The sequence below is a fragment of the Schistocerca piceifrons genome, chromosome X (assembly GCF_021461385.2).
Source record: "Schistocerca piceifrons isolate TAMUIC-IGC-003096 chromosome X, iqSchPice1.1, whole genome shotgun sequence".
In the NCBI taxonomy this organism is placed as follows: Eukaryota; Metazoa; Arthropoda; class Insecta; order Orthoptera; family Acrididae; genus Schistocerca; species Schistocerca piceifrons.
Genome location: NC_060149.1, coordinates 429,967,082 through 429,979,246, shown reverse-complemented (window position 1 = coordinate 429,979,246; position 12,165 = coordinate 429,967,082). Strand labels below are relative to the sequence as shown.

At 36.9% G+C, this 12,165-nt stretch overlaps 1 protein-coding gene across 3 annotated transcripts in view; it reads right to left on the bottom strand.

Moving 5' to 3' along the window:
- The window catches only part of LOC124721261 (alpha-1,3-mannosyl-glycoprotein 2-beta-N-acetylglucosaminyltransferase), a 94,847-nt gene extending 83,898 nt beyond the window's left edge, over positions 1-10,949 (bottom strand). Inside the window, exons 1-3 of one of the 3 annotated variants that reach the window (XM_047246137.1) lie at positions 10,867-10,949; positions 9,641-9,769; positions 1,650-1,761 (exon numbers count right to left, since the gene is read on the bottom strand). In XM_047246137.1, coding sequence (XP_047102093.1) covers positions 1,650-1,761; positions 9,641-9,748 — 220 coding nt within the window. In that variant the 5' untranslated portion in view covers positions 9,749-9,769; positions 10,867-10,949. Of the gene's footprint in view, positions 1-1,649; positions 1,762-9,640; positions 9,770-10,127 lie in introns of all 3 variants that reach the window. The other 2 variants (XM_047246136.1, XM_047246138.1) reach the window with 2 other exon arrangements.
- Between the last annotated feature and the right edge of the window lie 1,216 nt (positions 10,950-12,165).

Below are 12,165 nucleotides of genomic sequence, written 5' to 3'. Positions count from 1 at the left end.
ACAAGTCACCTACAAAATTCTCTCAACATGCCTGCTGAAAAGAACACAAGAGCAGCTGGAACGCCAAATTGGTGATTATCAAGCAGGCTTCCGCCCCAGTCGCTCATGCATAGAACAAATATTTAATTTAAAGACAATATTAAAACACAAAGCAATTAGAAATGCCCCATAATTTGTACATTTGTAGATTTTAAGAAAGCCTATGACTCAATTGACCGGCAATCTTTGTTTAACATTTTAGAGGAACTTGGACTTGACTCCAAAACACTAAGGCTTATCAAAGAATCACTGACAGACACTGTATCTAAAGTTAAATTCAGGGGAGAAATCTCTGAACCTTTTCTCATAAAAACTGGAGTACGTCAAGGTGACGGGCTATCTCCACTTCTGTTTAATATAGTCCTGGATAAAGTCATTAAGGTATGGGAAAAAGAATTAAAAAATCAATCCTACTGGAAACCAATCCATCTTGGTAGAACCAAAGACAACGTGGAGATATCTTGTTTAGCATTCGCGGACGACTTGGCCATACTTGCAGATGATGAAGAAATCGCCACCAAACAAATAGAGATCCTTAAGGAATGCGCGGATAAAGTAGGTTTACAAATTTCGTTTCAAAAGACAGAATTTTTCTGTACGAAATTCCATATACACAGTTTGAACACAAAATATGGAAAAATAAATAGAGTAAAACATTTTAAATACCTAGGTGAAATTTTGGAGCCAACCGGAGGAGAGAAAGTTGCACAGAAGATCAGACAACAGAAAATGAAGAGAGCATATGGTATGACACATGAAATATACAATAAAAAATGCATCTCCTCGAACACAAAAATCAGACACTACTGCGCAGTAATTAAGCCAGCAGCACTATATGCTAGTGAAACGCTCACACTCCACACAAAATGTGATTTAGAAAAAATACTAAAAGAAGAACGCAAAATTATGAGAAAGATTTTAGGTCCAAAATTAACAGAAGAAGGATACCGGATACAATCAAGAAGAACCACAGAAACTATATCAAACCTGGCAGCAGACATAAGAAGGCGAAGATTAAAATTTTATGGACATGTCACTAGACTTCCCCCCACACGACTCACCAACAGAATTCTCACTTACATAGAAAAAGTCAAATCAACAACACCATGGATTAGCCAAGTAAAATTAGATTTACAAAAAGCAAATATTGAACTTAAAGATGTCAAAGATAGAAAAACTTTTAGAAATAAGGCGGAAAAGTGGATTGTATTGTTGGAGAAGGAAGCACTAAAGAGACCAGGAACAAAATGGACAGAAGAAAGAAAAAGAAAACATGGAGAACGAATGAAAGAAGTATGGAAGAAACGACGTCAGAAAGCTTTGCGTGATCCTTCTGGGTCCATTCGCGATAAGTAAGTAAGTAAGTAAGTAAGTAAGTAAGTATTATTATTATTATTATTATTATTATTATTATTATTATTATTTATACTAATTATTAAAAACAATATTACTTGAACAACAATAATTATGTAAATGTCAACTTAAATACGTTTTTCTTTAAAACTTGAGAATCAAATGGATATTTGTGATTTCTTCAAACCATAGCTAAATATTTAAAATCACAACAATATGAAGCCTTCAAATATTTGAAATAAAAAAAATATTGTTACCTTCCTTAAAAACAAATTCCTGTATTTCTCTGAATAAGTTTTTGTTGGCTTTTAAATGTTCCTTCAACTTTTTTTCCAGTCTTGCTAAAGGGTCCTCTACAACAGATGCCTTCTGCAACAGAATCATAAGGCTATGATCTCTTCATGTATTTACTGATTTACATACGTGTGCACGAACGTATGTGTGCATCAATTTATAGTTGTTAGAAAACAGCTCAGATATAAGAAGTATCAAACATCTTTATATTCAAAATTAATCATACACAAATGACATGACACACTATTCTCAGCCTCGCTCCTAATTTTACTAAGCATATGGATCCTGAGTCAAATCACAATTATGAGTATAAAGGTTACATTACAATTTATCATATACACAAGATCACAAAAATGTATGTCACATGCAGTTTATGGTGCAAAGTTGCTTCAGCTTTCAAATTTTCCAGTGCTTTCAAAGGGTGAGAGGCTGATGCTAGAGTTGTGCACAGTTTAGGTTTCAAGCTGTCTTGCCCATAAAACATGCAATGGCACATACAGACTCACACGCTACAGTTGTGAGCCAAGTGCAGCTTACCACACCATAGGTGGCAGGATAGTATCCAACCCACCAACTCAACAGTACACTATGCTGTGCTTGCTGATTACAGACTAATCACTCTAGCTCACTGCATGTGCTGCAGAACATCTTATGTCTATCTGCAACATCCCAAAACTTATGGGGAGAAAATATGAGATTGTGTCATACTTGATTCCTACTGTGTGTCACTGGTTTCTTACATTGTGACTATCAGTAATTCCACAATACAAAAATGTGGTGTCTTTAACTCCATCAATGTATGATATTCTTGATATGCACTATTTGGATTATTAATAAGTAGACTTAAAGAGTCTATCCAAGGGAAAGATATTCTGTGATTATTGTTGGTATTATATACTCTCTTCTGAGCATAAAAAGAGCTATCTATGTAGATAATGTGACTGGGTGGATATGAAAAGACTGGATAAACTGACACTAGAGTGAAGCTCAAACATTCACTGAAACTGCTGTCCACGTAAAACTGTACAGTTAATTGAAATAACAATACACAAGGATAAATTCAGGGCATTGTAGAGGCATGCAGAATGAACTGCAGTAGAGGCAACAGGTTGATCCAATGAGTAACTTCAGTGGGCTGAGGAAGTGACTAGTTGACAAAGCATGTCATCCCACTGGGCTGGACCAGCAGCTTGCCCTCAGCTTCACAGTGCAGTGAGACAGCTGGGCTGGCACATGTACCATATGAGCAGGCTGCAAGACAGGGGTAGGCAGGCTGAAACCTGCACTGTGCTCGACTCTAGCTGTAGAACATGAAAATGAGCTACACTTCTGCTATTAAGCGAACTATGTTTAAATCATATGTTTTTGAGGAGCTTCCCATCCCTGTACATTTTTCTCTTGCTTTCTCTTAATAACTTGCCATTTTAGCTTCAAAAATGTACATTATTTACATCTGTTATGCTTGCCACACAGCTGCGGGGAGTTACGCACATGGATATCCTGTTTATTTTTTCCATGTTTGTGGCTGGATTTTCCAAAGAATTCTAGGGTTGCTATTATTCTGTAGAATGGACCCCCCCCCTCCCCCTCACCAACCTCTCTCTTCAAATGTTTTACAGTAATTTATAGCTGGAATCTGGAAGGGTACTGAATATATGAGATGAACAATTTTCTCATGCAACACTAAGACTGACTGCCACATTGGTTCTATAAAATTCACTCTTCTTCACTGTGCAAGTGTCAGTGAAAAGAACTGAAACAATTGTCACGCCCTGTAATTACCAGAACAAAAATTATATGGCAACTGAAACATCTGATACAAAACCCCTTTGATCAAAAGTAGCACTACACTACTAACACAAACCAGAAGGTAGACATGCCAATTCCTCTACTTCTTCACTAATACTATGACAGTTGCTTGATCAGTCTACCCAGTAAATTACTTAGCCTATATACCGTGAACAGTTCAAACATTCATGCAACTCCATATCGAATTTGTTGCAGACTATTACTCAAAAATATAATTACACAGTTGTTTCCAGTTATAACACTGAACTTACACACTGAAATGTCACATTTTAGTATGGCATTTGATTTATTTGGAGGCAATTTCTTTCTTTCCTCCATTTTAAATGCTTATTCAGTCTGTGATTCCACAAATCACATACCATCAACTTACTAACTGTATTTTTCTTCAGCTACTTTCTGCATAATTTTGGTCAACTTTTAATGGGATACTTGTTTCGTGCTTATTATTTCCCTTTATGATTTCCTTCATTAGTATCACTAACTTTTGTTCTAGTTTAATCATCTCCACAACTGTCACAGTTCCAGCAATTTTTTACCCATTCTCTTTCTGCACTTCTTGGCATAAAACTATGCCAAGAAGTGTAGCAATAATGGGTCAAAAATTGCAGCAGCAACTGTTTCCTCTACAAATACGTCATACATTTCAATCATCATTCACATTTGATTGGACTACTTGAAGCTTCCATGTGGAAAATTTGTATTATGGGGCATCAGTTTCTTATGAATTTGTGTTTGACAGCCTGGGCACCTACAAAACATAAAAAAAATTAGTTAGCTGGAAACACCACATTCAGATGTAATTAATACACAAACTAATGAGCTTTTAGCAAGCAGCGAGCTTCACAATGCACATTACAAGTAGGTACAGTCAATATGATGAAACCTTTGATTAAGAATTGTTTCCATAGAGGATGTGTAAAAGTGACACTAGATAGGCATATTAGGTTGAGGGGTTATTCTTCCAAGAGAGAACCCATGCTCATAAATTAATGGTTTGGGCATTGTGGAGTACTGAAGTTTCATTAGAGTGACTCCAGTGTCCTGATAAGTAGGTATGGAACACATTACTAATTACCAAAGATGGACCGACAAAGCCTAAACTTTAATTTGCATATTCTGGGCTCAAATCATAGTCGACAATGTACCGTGTGCCAAAAGATCTGTTGCATGCATACAGCAAGGTTGATGCAGATATGCAGCATGACTGTACTCAGAAAGATTTCCCTTCAAATATTCTGTGTCAACTGACACTCTAAGCAATTGAGAGAAGAGCAGAAAGTTGCATGATGGTATCAAGTTTTCAAAAATTTTTCCATGTACATGCAGTTAATAATATTTTCTGCATTTGTTACATTTCACTGTATGTCAGTAGTACCATGTGGTATTGAGAAATCTACTGTACATACAGAAGACTTTCAGAATTCTGTATCAATTACTCTCTATTTCTATCCAATAGCAGATGTCAATAACAGATGTGGGGCCATGCACACTAGAAACAAACCACTCCCAGCACTCACAAAGAGTTGCGAACACTGAACACATGTTATTCTTATGCGTGAAGAGCTGTCTGAACAACAGTTACATCTACATTCTTATATACCTGAAGATAGCAGTGGTTCAGACATCAGCTACAAGAAGATGTAATATCACAAGATTTCCAGCAGGAAGTGTGTATGAAGAGGTAAGTCTTTTTAATTGCCACAGCAGGATACTCAAAGATACCGCAGAGAAACTTATCTTTAATGGCACTGCAAAGTGGTATGCCATTCTTATCACTCATGGACTGACCTGGTTGCACAGGAGAGACCAATATAAGTTGAACTGCCAGTTGAATTGTGGCTGGAGTTCATAGTACTGTTGTGAGCACACGTTCACAACTATTGCCTTGACTTTCTGCAGATGGTATGTGAAGGACCCATAGATTTTTTGCTGGACACAACAGTGTGCAGCACTTATTGACAATCATGAACAGTTCTCTCTCTCTCTCTCTCTCTCTCTCTCTCTCTCTCTCACACACACACACACACACACACACACACACTCTCTCTCTCTTCACTGTGCAAATGTCAGTGGAAGGGGTCAATGGAAATGTCCGATTCCACAAGTCTGCTTTGACTCATGATGTAAGGGTATTGTGGTGTGATGTCATTACAGCATGCAGTTTATAAGTTGGTTGTGTTTGCAGATATATGTGTGTGTGTGTGTGTGTGTGTGTGTGTGTGTGTGTGTGTGTGTGTGTGTGTGTGTGTCTGTGTGTGTTTTTGGGATGTCTGATCTACTCGGCAGCGCCACAATTTGTTGATGGTAAATAATTGTTTTTTTGGGTCTATTTTTCTCGAGCTGTAACGTTTTGTGTATTTATTGTGTATTGAATGTGTCTTAATTTACGCAAGGGTGTTTGACTTTTGAATTTTTGCATGGTTTTGGTTTTGTTTTTTGTAGTTGTAGGTATTGATTTTTTCGTATCAATAGTTATGGTTGACCTATATAGGTCATGGGAAAAGACCGATTCCAATTTTCGTAGTTTTATATGTAGGTATTGATGGTTTGGTATTGTCAGCTGTGGTCAAGCGAAATGTCTGATTCCAATTTCCGTAGTTTTTGCTGTAGGCGTTGGTGTTTTGGTATAATCAGCTGCGGTTGACCTGTATAGTTCAAGGGAAGTGTCTGATTCCTGTAGATTTTCATTATTTTTTTCATCATTTTGTATGTTTTGGGATCTTGGTGGGTTTTTTTCTGTTATATTTATCTTGTCCCCTCCCAAAAATCCCAGTTTCCCGCAGTTGTCCCGTTACTTTGATTTTATTTTGGGAGAGAGATGTTATTGTCTTATTTATACGTATTTTCGTGTTTGTTGCTGTGTGTATGTAGTGCCATCATAGGCGCCATATTGGAGACGCTCAGAAAAGCCATTTCCGCCACATTGATAACATCAGGGGTCAAAGCAGACGGGTGGAATCTGACACTTCCATAATCCCAACCGAATTCAAAGTAAGCAGCGTGGCCTATCAGCACAGGCGTGTACAAAATGAAGGCCTAAAAATTTCCACTCAAGTGTGTAGCCACAAGCCTCTCCTGTCCTCTGACACACAAAGAAATGAATCATCAGGCTTGGGATCCAGTGGTAAAGAAATCCACTGGTGGCTACTGCTGATGCACAACTATTGGGCATTGCCCCAATGGCAACGGGGATGCACAAGTTTTCTGACCTGAAAAGCAGCCTGAAGTTTTTAAGCCACCATGGACCATAACAACATATTTAAATAATTTTTAGTCACATCACATAAACCACAAACTATATGAAGAAAAATATGTTATACTTTATACACTGAAATTAAACAAGCATGCCAACAGCATTTCACAGTAAAAAAGACATACTCAAAATTCTCTATAACAAGAGTCTTTACTAAAAATGTCAGTTAGACTATTATGAACTTCCTCAAAACTTAATGTGACAGTGGTGTAAAACTTGAAGGCACTTTATACAATGTCTGTTGCACTTGTTATGCAACAATTTTACTACCATAATGTCCAGCACCTTGGTAGTTAAGGTTAAATTGTGACGTGCATAACCAGTTTGATTCAGTGGTTATCATAGCAGAAAAACAGGCTGAAATGTGTCAAGATCAGTTGTTACAAAAGATACCTTTTTTTTTTTTTACGTTTTTCCAACTCAATCTCACTTCCACCTCATGAAGAACTTTAGCATTACCTTCCCCCAAAAAGTACTAACCAGCTGTAGAACAATAAAAAATGTCAGATTTAATTTGAGGACCAGTGGAATATGGGCATATTTTAAGTACACCTCCGTCTTGTCGTCATGTTTTAGGGCTTTATATGCTTGCATTACAAAAGCAAATTTAGTTTTTAAGAACATGTCCATTCTGATGAAAACATTTTGAAAAAGTTTTCAGGAGATACCCCTTCCCCCCCCCCCCCCCCTCCTTCAAAAGACGGGCTACAAGCAGCCATTTTTGACATTTTTACAAAAATATTCAAATTTGCCCTCAATTTGTAAACTGTTGGAAAGCAGTAGGGGAATGAAATTTTATATTCTAAAACCTTGTATTGGCGAGTTATAACTTGCAAAGTTTCAGTCAGGTTTATCCCACAATTACTTCCGGAGGTATAAAAAGCTAAACTCTACATTTTTTCAAGATTCTCTCTTTTTCAGCCCACTTTGCTTCAAATGATCCATATGAAAATTGCTCAAGAAATATTTTTTTTTATTGTTTTCATTAATAGAGTGCAATGAGTTGTACAAGATGGCCTAATTTTGTCTCTTTCAAGAAAATATTGCCAGAGATGACAACATGCTCAAATTTGCTGAAAACTCAGGGCAGTACTTTACATAGCTGCACTATGGGGTCAAACAAATGACTGTCTCTGGAAATATTATACTGATCAAAGTGAAACTTTACCAATGCTCACTGGGAACATGGGCAAATGTTCACACAGAATGTCAGCAAAATCGGTGACTGCCATGTGGGAACCTTTTCCCGAAGTTAGACGACTTGGCATGGAATGGCCCTACTACTCAAAATGTAACTTTATCCCAATTTCCAGAGTTACTCGAACAAAGTCCAACTTTCCTGTTTTTCTTTTCATGTTATCTGCACAGCTCCACTGCATCACCCTTTAGGTACAAAATATTTTCTCTTGTTATCAGAAAGACTTCTCATTTCAGTTTTTAAGCCGACATGATGCATTTACTTGTTATAAAGTGATTGTGAGCACAGATAGTTCCAAATTTAAAAAAAAAGGTAATTCTGTGTCACTTTACAGCATCACAAACAAACAAAAATTCTAGTCAGTTTCAGGGTACAATGTAAAGACAAGTACCAAAAATTACACATATGGTCCTGTAATGAAATGGCTTTTGCTTTAATCTACATACATAGCTGTGTCTCCATTTGTGTGAACAGACAAACATTTGTACATTACCTGTACACTCCAATTGAAACATAATGGTTTGGATAGTTTAAAACAGTAAATAATTCTGTGAAAGCTTCCTTTGAATACAGTCTCTCTCCTACAGATGAAAGGAATAAAATTTCATATCAAAGATACTGGTACCAAGTACCACCATAATGTCTGTAATCAACTTGTTGTGTACAAACTCATGAACTGCAACATAAACGCACTCCACAAATGGGTATGTGGATGCTGGCAATTCTTATCAACTTAAATGTAGATTTGAATAATAGTGATGTAGTAGAGGAGGCATTAAGTTGCAATGGGCACAATGAAAAAGAATGGACTTTCCATTGTTTTAATGGAAAAAGGCATGATTGTGATGTTTCTTAGGTTAAAACTTTCTCCCCCACCCCCTCCCCCCTCATCACAATAAAGACACTTAACTATACAGCTTTTGATATGTAAATATTATGATTTTCATATTTTTGTTATTTGAAATAGTGCTGGAGTAACGACTTCTGCATGACCTCACAACTTTACTTTTATCATACCAAAGGACATGACCACTACATAGTAACAAGATTTTTCTTAACTATCAATATTACAATTTCAAAACTTCTACAACCCACTTTTAATAACATGAACTATGCTTATGCCTACTGCACTACTAACGGATGGAGGGCAGGAAAGAGACAATCTCAGAACTTCTGAGATCACTATTTTATTTTTTTTATTTTTTTTTAAAAAAAGGTAGTTCAGTTTGGCAAGGAAGGAGAGTTTTACATCATGTCAAATTTATAATGATACACAGTTCTCTCTATTGTACCAATATGAGAGAGTAAGCCTCAGTATTTCAAATTTACAATCCACTTTTGTTTTCATTTACATGATGGTTATTTAGGCAGATTCCTACAATCCCTATATCATTAAGAAAGTGAACCCACCTTCCAAGCCTAAGCTAACGACTGTGCTACAACACTTCTCACAATAACTGTATGGGGTGCCACAGGCACTGTCATAATAGGTTGCCATGTGTGTTTCATAAAATGCCCACACCATATGAGGTCAGAATCAAGAATGTAAAGCATGGAGACATCCACCAAAGCTATAACACTGAAGTTATCAAAAAATACAAACACTGAACACATAACAAGCACAGACATATCAAAGCATAAACATTTTTCATAGCAAGAACACAATGTTATTACTAAATCAATGCAATACTTACATCTGGGAAGCGCGTTCCGAGAGGTCGGTGTTGGAACAGATAATATGTCACTACAGTCCACAAACAAAAGGACACAAACACAAATGCAAAGAATTGATTTTTGCGCATGGCAATTTGTCGTCACATCATCTGAAACATAATATAAAAACCACAACCAAATTTACTTGTGAAACAGTCGCATAAATTTCTTTGGAGGTGTCACTTGCAATTCTGATACCAACAACTAATAATGGTATGCACTACAAAATGAATTACACGAAATAAAAGAAGCCTGCTACATAAGTATAAGCACCTAATGTACATAAATACTACATTACTTCACAGAATTATACACCAAAACAGCAACAAATCTTGATTCAAACCTTTTGCTAATGCTATATGTACAGTTCCATTTGCTACATCTTCAAGCAACATTATGCAAAGAGGATCAACACATTGATTGGGAATAAAGGTTTCGATACGTAATACAAGAAATACAACAACTAACCTTTAACGACACAAACAAGAGTTTGAGCTCTGAAGAAACTTGTCATAACAACGTTCAAGCAGGAAAGCTACAAAGTATGCATCGTGCAACATTCAATTCTTGCATGCGGTTTGTGTACGATATCCAGGATGTCAGGTTGTAAAAGTGTTGAAATTTTCTCGGAGACCTCATTTCGGTGACTGAGAATACTGCCGGTTTCAACAGATATCTTCACAACTTTCCTCTTCTTCCATTCCTTCAGCATTCGTCGTCGATCGAAAACATGTTCTGTTAACATACCCGGGTGCAATGTAACACGTATGGGACTTTTTGACAGATCACAACTCACGTTCGAGGACAGAAAAGCGTGGTCGAAGTATCTGCACACGGTTCACTTCGGTGTTGTTGGCATATATTTCATTGAAATACAACAAACATTGTCAATTTGAAAGATTGGACGAACAACAATATTGACGGAAAGTCATGTCTCACGCAACTGCAGAAGCGGAACACGAAGTACCAAAACAGTTCCGATGCATTAAACGTTGTATAGAATAAAAGCAGGTGAAACCGAATGACAGGTACTGCTAACAAAAAACGCTGTCATCTGTTATTTCCAACTGCATACACTGTGTAGCGCATCCTTCTTCGGTAACTATGGGCCGGAAAGATTGTACTGGCGCTCAAACTTTGTCTTCCCGTTATTTATTGCCTTTGCCATATACGTGCAAATCAGCTGTGAACAGAAAAAAATACTTACGCCTGCCAGTTTATGCGTCAAACGCGTTACTTTTCCGCGTACGCACAAAACTATAGTACGTGTGCATATCTACTGCTGACGTCTCAAAGCAGTTCATCTAAACACTAATAACATCATGCACAGATGAAGAACTTGAACAAGATCACACCGACTGTATTTGTAAACAAGTTACCACTGGTACCTAATATTTTGATTTATCATACGTAAACAATTTATACGCTAACGCAGAACACAATTTTTTACATTCCATATTATGTGTGCAGTAAACTTCATGATTCACCTTAATACCATTGACCTAAACATTATTTCTTATTTGAGGCGGAGCTACAACAATAATAACAACACTGGATTTTTCAGACAGATATTTACTAAAGTGTTGGGGCCTTCAGCCCGGAACTGGATTAGCCATACGAAAAGAAAATCAATTCAGCGCACGATCTTTAATTTTACGTTTTTCTTTTTCCATTTTACGTTTTACTTTAGCCCAAAAGCACGATATTTTTACAAAAATCGGAATATCATCGGACCACTTAATGCTACTTGCTAACTGTATAAACAAGAAAACGGATAGAAATCAAATCACATCAATATTTGTTCCATATTTTAAAAATTATGCGTGACTTGACTCAAAGTATGCCTACATAACTGAATCAAAAGTCTGCTATGAAACTGTACAAATATCTCAATAAGTTATCTCAATGTAAGATGTTATGGTTTTAATAAATGAACACACTATTCGCCTCGTATAGGCAGGTAAAATCACAAATAGTCAATATTATTCTCTTTCTGCTGTTTGTTGAACTAGTGTAGTAGCATGCATAGCCGCCCGTAAAGCATTAGTTCCTTAACAAGGATTAGAGCTTAACGCCCCATAGACGATGCCATTTTCTTTAATAGTCTGCCACAGGGTTGTTTCGTACCGAGAAATGGAACCACATTCATAAAGTGCATATGCATGAGCGTTCTTGTAATCTTGTCCTCACCGTTCTACATCCACAGCCATCGTCTGTAAATCACAGTGAAGTGCTTCGCAGAGGGTATATACCATTGTACCAGTTATTAGAGCTTTTTCCTGTGCCATTCGTGCATGGAGCGCGGGAAGAATGACTGTTTAAATACCTCCGTGTGCGTTATATTGGGTTGGTGAGTAACGTTTCTCTATGAGTTCAATAAACACAACAGATATACATAATAGAGACTTTAGTCATAAATAATATATTCTCCTTCACTATTTACAATAGTCTGCCAGCTCTGGCGTAACTTTTCGATTCCGCAACTGTATAAATCATGTGGTTTTGA